Source organism: Neovison vison, chromosome 10 (assembly GCF_020171115.1).
Source record: "Neovison vison isolate M4711 chromosome 10, ASM_NN_V1, whole genome shotgun sequence".
Lineage (NCBI taxonomy): Eukaryota > Metazoa > Chordata > Mammalia > Carnivora > Mustelidae > Neogale > Neogale vison.
The window spans coordinates 23,808,069-23,824,140 of NC_058100.1; the positions used below are offsets into that span (position 1 = coordinate 23,808,069).

Genomic DNA, 16,072 nt, shown 5'->3' on the forward strand with positions numbered 1-16,072 from the left:
TAGGTTTCATAATCCTTAAAAATATTTCTGCAAAACTCTAATATATAAATTGCAGGGTGAAGTGAGCTCTCCAATGGAAAGTCATCTTTTCCACGAGTTGACTAAGTACTAAATTGGGTAAATACATAGAAGAATAATGTATAAATTTTGGTAAAATCTAGTGCCCAAACTCTTTTAATAAAATGAACTTATCATGAAAAAAGAATGTAGGGTCTGATCAGCACATTTCTAGATCATCTCCAAAACAAATGAGACAGAATGCTGAAACCCAAATGCAGCGTCAATCCCACTTGGCAAAAACGCATTAGGAAGAGAGAATAGCTATACAGGAATATTTACCGTAGCAGGAAAGGAAATGGAAGAGAATTAAAGTAGCCTCATCATCAACAATAGAAAAAATATGAAAATGAGAAAATATGTCATTGAAAAGACGATGTTTATAATATTGACCTAACTATATCACTATGGGCATGTTATGTACATGTATTGACACAAAGAGAATTAATAAAAGATTAGGCATCAAAATACTGAAAGTACTTATTTCCAGATACTGATATTTTAGGCAATTCTTACTTCCTTTTCCTGACATAGGTATTCATATAGTAATAATCATGAACCAAGTATAAAATCCTGAAAAATAAAGTAAGTTTTGCTTTTGTTTATTAGAAAAATAAAACAAGAAAAGCAAACATAAAAACCAAGTTCAGTCAGACTGAGCTAGGTTTATAGATAAAATCCATCTTTGAAGCATCGTTATGAAAACTGGAAGAACCGTATCAAACCATGGAAGTTATGGCAAAAGTTAACTATAGAAAGTTAGTGACCTGTAGCCTCATCCACATTTCACAGGATGTTTATTTTTGGTTTTTCCAAAAGATAAGGACATAGCCACTAAAAAATACCAGAGAAGCTTTAGCAGCTGAGGCAGAAGTCCAGGGGTAAATATGTTAACCAAAGGAATAAAGCATTTGCTAAATAAATGAAAGTCATAAGGTAAATATGTGGGGCATAATTCATATGAAAGGACCTGCGACTCACAAACTTGAGATGAATGCAGATTGATAGCTCTCCAAGAAAACAAATGCAGCTTGTATTTTACTGACAACAGTATAATACCCTAAACCAGGATGGAAATGATAAAACTCCCGTAACCGCAACAAATAGTGAAAACTGAGTCCTAGGTATGGTAATAGGCCCACATCTCAAAGACATGTAAAATTTAATGTATGTCAGTGGGGCATCTGGGTGTCTCAGTGCATTAAGCATCTGCCTTCTGCTTAGGACATGATCCAGGGTTCCTGGGATCAGCTCAGCAGGAAGTTTGTGTCTCCTTCTCCCTCTGCCCCACCACCTTGCTCGTGCTTGCACTCTCTCTCTCTCTCCCCCCCACAACTTTCTTTTTCAAATAAATAAAATGTAAAAAAAAAAAAAAAAAAAAAATAGGGGCACCTGGGTGGCTCAGTGGGTTAAGCCTCTGCCTTCGGCTCAGGTCATGATCCCAGGGTCCTGGGATGGAGCCCCGCATCAGGCTCCCTCCTCAGCAGGGAGCTTGCTTCCCCCTCTCTCTCTGCCTGCTTCTCTGTCTACTTGTGATCTCTGTCTGTCAAATAAATAAATAAAATCTTAAAAAAAAAAAAAAAATAGTGCATGTCCGAAACGAAGGAGACCACAATAGTGATGCATAGTAGAGTCTTGACAATACATTAGGAAGATTTTTAAACAACTGATTCCTTTCAAAACACTAGATACACTTCATACCAGGTTAGACAGTCAACTGTGAGGAGTATCGTAGGGAGGACTAAAGGCTGACTCTTTGAGAGACTGGACTTTAAGAGCCTTTCCATCACACGTGCACGGACTGAAGCTTTCTATCGACACTCCTCTCCCTTCTCCATGGTATAGAGTTGAGTGCAAAAAGGCACTCTTCAGCTAAAGGCTACACTTCTCAGCCTTTGTGTGAAAGTATGGTGATATGACTGATTCTCACATGAGATCTGAGAATAAAATGCAAGTAAAAGTGATGCTTGTCATTTGTTGCCAATAGTTTCAAGAAGTATATATATATATATATATATATATATATATATATACTACACCATGCTCTCTTTACCTTTCCCAAAGCTGTTTGCAGAGGATGCTTATGTCTTAGCACATAAACACAAAATAGGAGTGGTTTTCATACACAGTAATGTACTTACCATGTTACAGAGTGTGTGCATGTATGTATGTATGAGTCACAAAACAAAGAAAAGATCTACAGTAAAAACACCAGCATTAGACTCCAGTAAACAAAAAGTTCTTTCGAATTTTTGATATTATATGGTAGAGGACTTGGTGCTATTTTAATCTATACTGTAGCAAATGTACATGAGAGAAGAGAAGGTCTACATTATCACATTCCTTCTGATCAGTCATCAAATATTAAATATTAAAAGATATTGTGGGGGGGCCTACGTGGCTCAGTCAGTTAAGCATCTCACTTCCATTCAGGTCATGATCTCAGGATTCCAGAGTGAGTGGAGCCCCCAAGTCCGTTGGGCTCTGTCCTCAATAGGGAGTCTGCTTCTCTCTCTCCATCTGCCCCTCCCCCACACTTGTGTGTTCATGCACTCTCTCTCTCTCTCAAATAAAATCTTTAAAAATATATATAAATAAAAGATATTGTCAAAATTTATTTCTCTTTTAATAACTGTTACCCTAAAGGAAAAAATAATCTTTAAAATGTTAATGTTACCTGAACACATTTGTTGCTCTATTAGGCACTGATTTTTGATGTAAATCCAAATGCTACACAATATAAGTACATTCATGTGCTTCTTACCATGTCTCTATTACTTGATGTTAAAAACTAGCAATCACTTCCACAATTTTTAAAGCACAAGGGGATACATTCGTTCTGACACACGGTGAAAAACTCTAAGTACCAGCAGGCAATGAGTCAACGCCGATGGTTCATCTCTCAGTGAAATTCATAAGCAACATGCCAGAGGTGTGTTTCCTTTGCTAATGCCTTTAAATCATTTACTACAAACTGCGTACATCAGAGTTTGTCATCTGTGCTATTTCATACATTAACAATATTTTTTTCATATCCTCAGTCTGTCCATACTTGCAACATTTTCCTATCAGTTTTGCCTGTAAAGGGACTTAAAAATAAAGCAAAGCAGTACAAATATCCACAGCTTTATTATGTCAGAAGCTCTAATTAAATAAATCTTTTTGCTGAATTAGCCTCATTATTTTAAAATAGAGCCTGTGCCCACAAAGGCCACTTCTGTTTTTCATTAAACAATACTGCATTGACAATGGGAACTGAACAGAACATTGTATTCAAAATGGAGCCATAAGTTATGTTATTATGTTTTTTAATTGCAGTAATCTGGTTTTTCAAATGTATATCCTCTATAATTATGGCTAAATATTCTCAGTAATATGACACAGAAGTTAATTGTAGGAAACTTTGTTCCTCTTAATGTTTTTCAAATAACATAATTTTACTCTGCCATCATCCCCCAATGCCCTTTCACCCTTGGAGAAATTCTATCATGTCTCATTTATGATTTTCAGTTCTCTCTAATGTACATTTTATTTATAAATCACCAAGTTTTAATAATTATTCTGGTATGTGTTTAGAAAGAAGTGTATCATGAACCATTTTTAATAATACATAGACAGAAAAATGTAATAAATATAATATGCACTGGCATCTCTAGCCAGTGGCCTTCAATCACCTTGATTGTGCAACACTTGCAATAAAACTGCTGAACACAATTTCTTTAATTCAACAACATTCACTGACCCACCAAATCCTACACTAAGTATGAGAGCTACAGAGGCAAACAGAACATGGTCCTTGCCCTCCATAAGCATGTAGAGAGAGCAGAGAGGTAAATACTAAAATCAAGGGCAGTAAGTTAAGTGTTGGGACAGAAGTATGTGGGGGAGGCTAAGAGGATCCAGAGGCCATTCTTAACCCAGAAATTAGGCTATAATCATGACATTAGCTAAGAATTTCAGGTAAGGTATTATCCAAGAAATTATTACCCTGAAGGTCCAGAAATCCGGAGGCAAGTTAAAGCAGTGGATAGTGAGGAACAAAAATGGAAAACAGAGATCAAGAAGACAGAGTAAAATATTCCAAGGCCCAAAGACAATGGAGAGTAGAATATGTATAAGTGGCTTCAGGTAGGTCAGAATGGCTGGACGGCAGGTTGGGGAGATGAAGTAAGCAGAGGTCAGATGATAAAGGACCTTCATTTACTCAGTTATTCACTCACTCATTTAATTATTAATACTGAGCATCGAATTTGTGCCAAGTTCTGAAGATTCAGACCACCTGTGCCCTCACAGGCTAACCAAAGCAATCCCCATGGAATATCCAGGAAACAAAATAAACAAGTAAAGTACGTACAATATACAAAAGACATAAAGGCAATGGAGAAAAGTTAAAAGGGAAAAGAAAAAAGTATTCGAAGGAGTCTTATGAGGGGAATACAATTTTAAACTGGATATTTAGGTAAAGCTTCTCTGAAAATACAATTCTGAGTAAGATCTGAGGAAGTGTGCCTTATGTTAGCTGATGGAAGAGAATTCCAGACAGAGGGAACAGCAGGTATGAAGGCCCTGAGCCAGGACGGTGGCTGGTATATTCCAGAAGCAGAGAAGAGGCCAATGTGGCTGGAGCAAGACGGGTGGGAGAGGAAGAGGAGGAGGTGAAGATACGGAGAAACGGGCGTTCTCACAGGCCAATAAGCGCTACAGTATTCAGAGCATAGCCGTGTAAAGATCTGACTTAGACATTAAAGAAACACTGGCTGCTATATTAAGAATAAACCAAAGGGGAGCAAAGGCAGAATTAGCAGGACTAATTAGGAGGGCTACTGCAGTACCCAGGTGACAGAAGGTGGCTTGTGCCAGGATGGCAGCATTGAGAAGTGGTTGTATGCTGGATATATCTTGAAAGTAGAAATGACAGAATTTTCTAAGGGGTTTGCATATGCTGCAGAGTGTGAGACCAAAAGAGAAGTTAAGAATAACTCTAAAGCATTTGGCCTGAGCAACTGTTAGGTTGGAATTTGGTTCAGCAGAAATGTGGAAAGCTGAGAGTAGAACAGGGTTGGGGGAAGGACAGAGTTGTCACATGTTGAGATGTGACAGAGCACAGAAGAAGTGGAGTGGAGCATGGCAAGTTTGAAATGCCTATTAACCATCCAAGTAGAGAGGATGAATATGCAGTTTGAATGGGGGGAGTGGGAAGGTTCTGGCTTCCTGTGGTCAAGGACTTAACCAGGGATGAAAAGCATAAAAAGATTAGAGCTGGGGCACCTGGGTAGCTCATTTGGTGAAGAAGCAGACTCTTAGTTTTGGCTCAGGTCATGATCTCGGAGTCCTGAAATCCCCACCTCCGGCTCTACACTCAGCAAAGAGTCTGCTGGAGGTTCTCTCTCTCCCTTTCCTTTTGCCCCTCTGTCTGCTTGTGCTGTCTCTTGCCCTCTCTCTCAAATAAACACGTAAGTAAATCTTTCTTTTTTTAAGATTTTATTTATTTATTTGAGAGAGAGCATCAGAGAGAACATGAATGGGGAAGAGACCAGAGGGAGAAGCAGACTCCCCACGTAGCTGGGAGCCCAATGAAGGACACAATCCTAGGACTCTGGGATCATGACCCGAGCTGAAAGCAGTGGTTTAACCAACTGAGACACCCAGGTGCCCCTACATAAGTAAATATTTAAAAAAAAAAAAAAAAGATTACTGCTGAAGCCCTCAAAGCATAAGGCAAGTATGAAAAATTTCTGCTTCTCTGTATGGAAGGCAGGAATAATAAGATTAAGTGTATAGTGAAGGAAATAACATAAATAAAATAACTAGTCCAAAGCCAGAAAAATAGCAAGAACCCCAAAATATGCAATCTTTCACAGGTTGAAAATTCCCTGAGAGCAGTGAATGTTCCTTTTCTTAGTTATATTTTGACTCATAGCAATATAAATATATAACAAGTATTCAAAAAACATATAGCAAAATAGCCATAATTATATTTCATTAATGAATTAAAATTTTATAAAGAATTACCACATAAATAATTACACAATGAAATTTCACCTGTTAATCTTTAACCCTTTAGTAAATACAGAATAATTTTCATTGCCTAAATAAGCTGAGGAGTAACCAATTCATTTAAATGCGTATTATCCATCACCATCCATTTTACTTTGATCTTTTTTTATTTCTTAATTTTCTTAAGGCAAACCTCCACATGCAAAAATAACTACAAAAGTTAACCATCAAACTTGTCTTCTGCTATGAAAATTATTTTAAATTTAGTAGGCTGGACAGGACCCCAAGGTGATGATGAGTTAAAAATTATGACACAACTATTTCCCTTACCTACTGCTTCCACCAAAGGATAGAACCTAAGATGGGAAGCCTATAAATGAACAGAAATGCAATTTAGTAAAAGCAACATGATAAGGAATGTAAAAATAAGATAAAATAAGCCAATAAATCATTTAACTCAAATAAGATAAAGAGTTGTATCTGAGACTTAAGATAGACATGCATCCCAATAAATGCTGGAGTGTTTCAAAAGTCATAACCAGATTTTTATTGTTGTTGTTTTGCTTTGGGCTTTTGTTTTTTCGTTATTTGTAGACTTCACATATCACTTTTTTTTTTAAAGATTTTGCTTATTTATTTATCTGTCAGAGAGGAGAGAGAGAGAGAGCACACGAGCAGGCAGAGGTGGAGAGAGAAGCAGATTCCCTGCCGAGCAAGGAGCCCAATGCGGGACTCAATCCCAGGACCCTGAGATCATAACCTGAGCCAAAGGCAGTGGCTTAACCTACTAAGCCAGCCACCCAGGCGTCCCTCACATATCACTTTTTAACTTATTTCACTTAGCATAATGCCCTCAAGGAAACGCTTAAAAAAAAAAAAAAAGTAACATTCCAGTACAACTAGAAATACTTATAAAGCTGGTATACATGAGTATACCGGATGCCTGGGTGGCTCAATCAGTTAAGCATCTGCTTTCAGCTCGGATTGTGACTCCAGGGTCCTGGGATGGAGCCCCATGTCAGGCCCGCTGCTCAGTGGGGAGCCTGCTTCTTCCTCTCCAGCTCTGAACTGGCTTGTTTTCCCTCTCTTGCTCTCTCTCTCTGTCATTAAAAGAGTATATTTTTTTGGAGTATATGTAAATCAAGAACAGAAATGTATGTGGGTTTTTACAGAGATTAACCCCATATTAAACAACTAGTTAGAGTGCTCTTGTTAGCAGTTAAAATCATATGGGTTGGTGTCCAGTATTAACATTGGATAAATAGACAACAAAAGAAGAGATGTTTATTTTTTAAAAAGAGTGTTATTTTTCTTTCTTTCTTTTTTTTTAGTTTATTTCTTTAAATAATCTTTTTCCAGCATGGAGCCCAAACTCGTGACCCCAAGATCAACAGTTATATACTCTTCTGAATTAGCCAGCCAGATACCACAAAAAGATATGTTTAAAAAAGAACTTATAAGGATTATGTTCATTTATTAATTGAAAGCCAGATCAATTTAATTGTGACAAACCCCTAAAACATCCTAAAGAAAATGAATTCCATAGAATACATTTTAATTTGCACTAAAATTATAATGCAAAGGGAAGAAATTAAGATGGTGGAGAAGTAGGGGGATCCTGGGCTTCCCTCCTCCTTCAAACACAGCTGTATTGAAGTCAGATCACTTGGAACACCCAGGAAATCCATCTGAGGACTGGGAGAAGTTGGTCCCAGTTAGAGGGGACACAAATGGTCACAGTTGGAGGGAGACAGCTTGCCAGGTGCATGGAAGTAAATTGGGTAAAAGAAAAACTGAAGCGCCATGGGAGGGAGGGAACCCTTTCCACAGAGAGAGAAAAGGGAGAGAAAGAAAGAGACTGAGAGTGCAACACTGAGTTCACACAAGATGAACATCTCTTTGGAACATGGACTGGGAGCAGGGTTTCTGAGTGTCACAGGTTTTTTGCAAACAGTATGTGGAGCTCAAACTCGGTTGTGGAAGTGCATGACTTTTGCAAGAATAGAGCTGTGGAATGCGATCCTAGGGAGAAGGAGGGCACTAGCCCCAGAAAGCACAATATTGTGTAGGGATTTCCTGGGTCACACCAGAAGAGAACATTCCCCTTCCTGTAGTACATTTGTCCTCTCCAAGGACAAAAGACCCTGTAGGTACCAGCAAACAGCCTTTCATCAGCAAGGGACAGAGGCCTGTGCAGAGGATGATAACCTAGTTGCTGCTTTTCCCTATGCTACACCAAAGATTCTGCATGCTGTGCAAGCATGGGACTGTTTTTCTGGGACAAAGCACACCAGACAAAGCACAGCAAGTTTCTACACTGGAAGGGGGGTGGGGGGTCCCTGCAGTGCCAGGTCCTTTAAGATGTAGAGTTTTGAATCCCAGCTATGAACCAAAGATAAAATGTATGCGGGATATGGTACCAGGTACTGACCTCACTACCTTGTGAAGGCTTCCTGAACAGCAGGGAGTGTGGGATCCCCTTTCTGGGACAACAGAGTGACATGGCACCCTCTTCTCCCTCATCATCAACACATGGAACTTCAGAGAGCAACACGATGGCCCCCCAGGGGAGGCGGAACATGCTTACACTAAACCCCATCCCCACCCCAATCCTGTGCCCAGCAAGTGCATATTTCTGGGGGTAGGTCTGACTCTGAGCCAGCCCAGCAGGCCTCTCCCCCAGAATATCATCCACAAGAAGCACCACATATGCATCAATCTACTGATCATAGGGTGCTTCAAAGCATCACCTGTGTTTCTGGTGGAAATAAGACCAGGCTTTACTTTTTCTTCCCCCCCCCCTTTGGCATCAGACTTATAGTTTTTTGTTTGTTTGTTGTTTTCATTGTTGTTGTTGTTGTTGTTGTCCTCCCATTTCCTTTTCTCTCTTTCTCCCTCTCTTTTTTGATCATTTTTTTCTTTTTTTTTTCCCAGACTTATGACATCTAATTAAAGGCCCAAACATTCCCCCACTGCAAACAAGGAGGAACCGTGCAGAGAACTGACCAGTGGGAAAGAGCAGACAAACTGTAATAGCAGAGTGCAAATGCATACACCAGAAACACTTTCTGAAGTGCTAGACCCTGGACAGTGTATGACCCCTTTTTAATGTAGAACTGATCTCAGGTACAGAAAACACAACTAGCTTTCAAAACACACAAAAGACAGAAACTTAGTCAAAATAACAAGACAGAAAAAGACAGTCAGAGACTTAGTCAAAACATATATACACAATATATCTGAACAAAAATTTAGAACAACAGTCATAAACTACTAGATGAACTTGAAAAAAGCATAGAAGATACCAGAGAAACCCTTGCTGCAGAGATAATAGATCTAAAAAATTGTAAGGCTGAAAATAAAAATATGCTGTAACTGAAATGCAGAACTGACTGGCTATAGTCACAATGAGAATAGAAGGAGCTGTGGAGAGAATACAGAAGATAAAACTACAGAAAACAATAAATTTGAAAAGAAGAAGGGAAGAAGACTCTTAGCTCATGAAGGTGAGATAAGGAACTCAGAGATTCATTAAGTGAAATAATATCTGTATCACAGGACCCCCGGAAGAAAAAGAGTGGGAAAAGGGGGCAGAAGATTAACTTGAACAAATTATACCTGAGAACTTCCTTAATCTGGGGAAGGAAACAGGCATTCAAGTTCAGGATGCACGGAACACTCTCCTCAAAATCAACAAAAACAGGTCAACACCACAACATATCATAGTGAAACTTGCAAAATACAAAGATAAAGAGAAAATTCTGAAAGCAGCTAAGAATAAAAGGTCCTTACCCTACAAGGGAAGACACATAAGGTTAGCAACAGACCTGTCCACTGACACTTGACAGGACAAAAGAAAGTGGCAGGATATATTTAACATGCTAAATGAGAAAAATATGCGGCCAGGAATATTTTGTCCATCATGGCTGTCGTTCAAAATGGAAGGAGAGGTAAAGAGTTCACAAGACAAGCAAAAACTAAAGGAGTTCATGAACAGTAAACCAGCTCTGAAAGAAATATTAAAGGAGACCCTTTGAATGGGAAACAGAGTCCAAAAGTAACAAAGAATGGAAAGGAACAGAGACAGTATACAGGAACACTGAAATTACAGGTAATACAATGGCATTAAATTCATATCTCTCAAGAATTACTCTGAATGTAAATGGACTAAAGCTCTAATTAAAAGGCATACTGTATCAGAATGGATTAAAAAACTCAATATGCTGCTTAAAAGAGACTCATTTTAGACCTAAAGACACTGCCAGATTAAAAGTAAGGGGTTAGAGAACCATTTATAATACCAATGGACATCAAAAGAAAGCTTCAGTATCCATACTTAAATATCAGAAATACTAGATTTTAAACCAAAGACTGTAATAAGAGATGAAGAGGGGCACAATATCATATAAATGGGGTCTATCCAACAAGATCTAACAATTGTAAATATATATGCCCCCAATTTGGGAGTAGCCAAATAAATAAATTAATTAATAACAAACTTAAAGAAACTCATTAATAAAAACCATACAATAATAATAGGGGACTTTAACACCTCACTCCCAGCAGAGGATCATCTAAGCAGAACATCAACAACAAAAAACTGATACACTGGACCAGATGGACTTAACAGGTATATTTACAGTTTTCATCCTAAAGCAGCAGAATACACATTCTTTTTGAGTGCACATGTAATATTCTGCAGAATAGATGACATAACATATTAGGTTACAAATCAGACCTTAAACGCTACAAAAAGATTGAGATCATACCATGCATATTTTCAGATTACATTCCTATGAAACTTAAAGTCACCTGTAAGAAAAAATTTGGAAAGACCACAAATATATGGAGATGAAAGAATATCCTACTAAAGAATCAATGTGTCAACCAGGAAATTAAAGAAAATTTTAAAAAATACATGGAAGCAAATGAAAATGAAAAAATCACAGTTCAAAACCTTTGGGATGCAGCAAATGCAGTCCTAAGAGGTAAGAATATAACAACACAGGCCTTCTTCAAGAAGCAGTAAAAGTCTCAAATATACAACCTAAAGCTCCTTACATCTAAAGGAGTTGGGAAAACAGCAGCAAATAAAGTCTAAATTCAGCAGAAGAGAAATAATAAAGATTAATGATACAGAAAAAAAAAAACAATAGAACACATCAACAGAAACTAGGAGCTGGTTCTTTAAAAGAATTAACAAAATTAATAAACCTCAAAGCAGACTTAACAAAAAGAAAAGAGAAAGGCTCAAATAAATAAAATCATGAACGAAAAGGGGGGATCACAACCAACACCTCAGAAATACAAACAAGTAGAATATTAAGAACAATTATACACCAACAAATTGGGCAATTGGAAGAAATGACGAGATCGGGCGCGTTCAGGGTGGTATGGCCGTAGACCAATTGGAAGAAATGAATAAATTCCTAAACATATAACTACCAAAACTGAGTCTGAAAGAAAGAGAAAATCTGAACAAACCATAACTAGCAAAGAAATTGAACCAGTAATCAAAAATCTCCCCAAAAACAAGAGTCCAGGACCAGATCGCTTCCCAGGGGAATTCTACCAAACATTTAAAGACTTAATACCTATCCTTCTGTTTCAAAACTGTTCCAAAAAATAGAACTGCAAGGAAAACTACTAAACTGATTCTATGAGGGCAGCATTACCTTGATTCCAAAACCAGACAAAGACCCCACTAAAAAGGATAATCACAGACCAGTATCTTTAATGAACATGGAAGCAAAAATTCTCAACACGATCCTAGCTAATTGAATCCAATAGCACATTAAAAGGATTATTCACTACAAGCAGGTGGAATTTATTCCAGGGCTTCAAGGTTGGTTCAATATCTTCAAATCAATCAAGGTGATACATCACATTAATAAAACAAAGAATAAGAACCAGATGATTCTCTCAATAGATGTAGAAAAATCATTTGATAAAATACAGCATCATTTCCTGATAAAAATCCTCAAGAAAGTAAGGAGAGGGAACATACCTTAAAATCATAAAGGCCATATATGAAAGATGCACAGCTAACATCATCCTCAATGGGGGATAATCGAGAACTTTTCCTGTAAGGTCAGGAACACAACAAGGATGTCTACTCTCACCACTGTTGTTCAACATAGTACTGGAAGTCCTAGACTCAGCAATCACACAACAAAAAGAAATAAAAGGCATCCAAATCGACAAGGAAGAAGTCAAACTTTCACTTGTCGCAGACAACATGATACTTTATGTAGAAAACCCAAAACACTACACTAAAAAATTTCTAGACTAATACAGGAATTTGTCAACATTGTAGGATATAAAATCAATACAGAAGTCTGTTGCATTTCTATATAAAAATAATGAAGCATCAGAAAGAGAAATCAAGGAATGGATCTCATTTACAATTGCACCAAAAACCATAAGATATCTAGGAATAAACCTAACCAAAGAGGTAAATGATCCGTACTCTAAAACTATAGAAGACTGATGAAACAAACTGAGGAAGGAACAAAGAAATGGAAAAACATTCCATGCTCACAGATTGGAGGAACAAATATTAAAATGTCTATGCTACCCAAAGCAATCTACACATTCAGCAATTCCTATCAAAATAAGACCAGCATTTTTCACAGACTAGAACAAACAATTCTAAAATTTGTAAAGGACCCCAAAAAAGACCCCAAACAACCAAAGGAATCTTGAAAAAGAGAAGCAAGTCTGAAGGGATCACAATTCTGGACTTTATGCTGTATTAGAAAGCTATAGTCATCAAGAGTGTGTGGTACTAGCACAAAAACTGACACATAGATTGATGGAACAGAACAGAGAACCCAGAAATGGACCCTCAACTCTATGGTCAACTAATCTTTAACAAAGCAGGAAAGAATGTCCAATGGAAAAAAGACAGTCTCGTCAACAAATGGTGCTGGGAAAATTGGTCAGCCACATGCAGAGGAATGAAACTGACCACTTTCTTAAACCATATACAAAAATAAATTCAAAATGGATGAAAGACCTAAATGTGAGACAGGAAACCATCAAAATCCTAGAAGAAAAAACAGGCAGCAAGTTCTTTGACCTCAGCCACAGCAACATCTTCAAAGGCAAGGGAAACAATAGCAAAAATGAACTATTGGGATCTCATCAAGATAAAAAGCTTCTGCAGAGCAAAATAAATAATCAACAAAACTGAATGGGAGAAGATATTCGTAAACGAGATATCAGACAAAGGACTAGTTTCCAAAATCTATAAGGAATTCATCAAACCCAACACCGAAAAAATTAAAAATCCAGTCAAGAAATGGACAGAAGACATGAACAGACATTTCTCCAAAGAAGACATACAAATGACTAACAGACACATGAAAAAATGCTCAACATCACTCAGCATCATGGAGATACAAATCAATACCACAATGAGATGACAAATTGCACTACTAGATATTTATCCAAAGGATACAAAATAATGATTTAAAAAGGACCCATGCACCCCAATGATTATAGCAGCACTATCCATAATAGCCAAAATACGGAAAGACCCCAAATGTCCATAGACTGATGAATGGATAAATTAGAAGTGATATACACACACAATGAAATATTACACAGTTATCAAAAATAATGAAATCTTGCCATTTGCAATGACGTGAAAGGAGCTAGAGCATATTGTGTTGAATAAAATAAGTCAGTCAGATAAAGACTCAAATGTGGAATTTAAGAAAAAAAAATAGATAAACATAGGTGAAGGGAAGGAAAAATAAAATAAGATAAAAAAAGAGAAAGAGAAAGAGGGGCACCTGGATAGCTTAGTCCTTTAAGTGTCTGAGTCTTGGTTTTGGCTCAGGTTATGATCTCAGGATCATGAGATCAAGCTCTAAGACACCCTCTGAGCTCAGCATGGAGTCTGTTTGAGATTCCCACTCTGTCTCCTTACGCCCCTCCCCTCGCTCTCTAAATAAATAAATAAGTAGATAGATAATTTTTTTTTTTTTTTTTTTTTTTTAAAGAGAGGAAGACAGGGGTGCCTGGGTGGCTCAGTGTTTGGTTAAAGCCTCTGCCTTCAGCTCAGGTCATGATCCCAGGGTCCTGGGATCGAGCCCTGCACTGGGCTCTCTGCTCGGCGGAGAGCCTGCTTTCCCTCCTTCTCTCTGCCTGCCTCTCTGTGTGCTTCTGATCTCTGTCTGTCAAATAAATAAATAAAAATCTTAAAAAAAAAAAAAAAAAAGAGAGAGAGAGAGAGAGAGGAAGGCAAACCAAAAAAGACTTTTAACTTTAAGGAAAAAAACTGAGGGTTGCTGGAGGGGAGGTGGTTTGAGGATGGGATAAATGGGAGATGGGCATTCAGGAGGGCACTTGTAATGAGCACTGGACATTATATCAAGTGATGTATCACTAAACTATTCCTCTGAAACTAACTACACTATATGTTAACTAATATTAATTTAAATAAAATCTTGAAATAAAAATAAATTAAATTATCACACAATTCAAAGTAATCAAAAGAATATTGTTGAAATTCAGATAAATACACCTTACCATTCATTTCCTTGTGAAGGGTTTTCTAGTAGCACTCGGATTATGTATAATAAGCAGCTTAATAATTTGAGAGAAAAATTGAATAGACGAATTCTTAGACCTTTAAATAAACAACAAAAATTTAATTTTTATTTGAACTTAGTCCATGAAGGACCAAAAAAAAGGTCAAAAATAACAACTTTAAGTACAGAATTTAAATTGTATTCAGACACTACAATATCATAATTGTCTAAACTCTTAAAATTTTAGGTAGCCGATTTTAATTAATTAAACATTGAAACAAAAATTGACATTGATAGATTGTATGCACTGAAAATGGCACTGAATTTTATACCCAAGAATAAATCTAAGTTTGAGCATTCAGAAGTCACAAAAATCATTTCCCATCAAGATTGGCCCAAAATGCTTAGAAGTGTAAGCAATTTTTATTTCCATGAATTTTGGAATAAATTTTACCTAGCTAGAAAATCTAGCCGCTTACAAATTCACCAGATAATTTATAAATCTTTTATTTCAGAACACCTTGTGGAGTTGATTACAGAGAAATTATAATCATGTATATAATTATATATATGCATATATACATACATACATATATATGCACATACACACACACTCAATTAGTAATTATATAATTGAAGAAGAGTCCTAATAGCATTTTCTGGAAAATATATGCATACATACACATTTTTTAGTTCAACCAGTTGAAACTTACTTTTGACTTTAGGCTGAATACCAATGAAATCTTAAATATTTAGGGGGTATTAAGACTGCTATGTATGTATCTATAAAACTGTATAGGTCACAGTTATGCAGCCTATAGTACTTGATGGTGAAGAAGAGCAATTAACATAAGGCAAAATATGCCTAAAGTCTGATTAATAGAAGCATTACTTTTCCTGTAATTATCAGGTGGTATCTGATTCATGCATTATGAATAAAATTTTAAGAAAGGTCTTCTTATAATTATTACTTAATAAAATCTGGAAATGAAATGTCATCTTTTTACTCTGCTATATATGAGTGTACTTGAGGTAACATTTCTTAACAGCAAAATGCTAATGCTTATTAATTGTATAATTTTTCCTAAGTTTCCCTATTAAAATGCTAGGTACATTTTATGGGTTAGCTTCTTTATAAAATCTTTTAAACTGTTAATGAAATTGCCCTGGTTTTATAGAACTGGCCTCTTCAAATGACTATTTAATCAAAATTGGCTGCTGGTGAAGTATTCAAATAATGCATCTATCTTTTCTGGCCTGGAAAGATAGCATTGTCAGTATTAAAATCAAGGACACTTATTCAGATGATGTAGCTGCTTTAGGTAATACTTATTGGTGGTACTTCCTTGGAAATTCTAAACAACCAGATTGGAAAGGCATAAGATATTATTAGTCTTAACTCTGCAGCTAATATGCCATTAAGAATCTCTAACCAGTGTGCCTTACATACTGAAACAGTCCCTATACTCTATTTGGAT

At 36.8% G+C, this 16,072-nt stretch overlaps 1 protein-coding gene across 9 annotated transcripts in view; it reads right to left on the reverse strand.

Annotated features, from left to right (window-relative positions):
- The window catches only part of KCNT2 (potassium sodium-activated channel subfamily T member 2), a 363,831-nt gene that overhangs the window by 241,350 nt on the left and 106,409 nt on the right, over window positions 1–16,072 (reverse strand). For all 9 annotated transcript variants that reach the window (XM_044266873.1, XM_044266869.1, XM_044266868.1 and 6 more), the window contains exon 3: window positions 14,593–14,692. In XM_044266873.1, coding sequence (XP_044122808.1) covers window positions 14,593–14,692 — 100 coding nt within the window. The remainder of the gene's footprint in view (window positions 1–14,592; window positions 14,693–16,072) is intronic.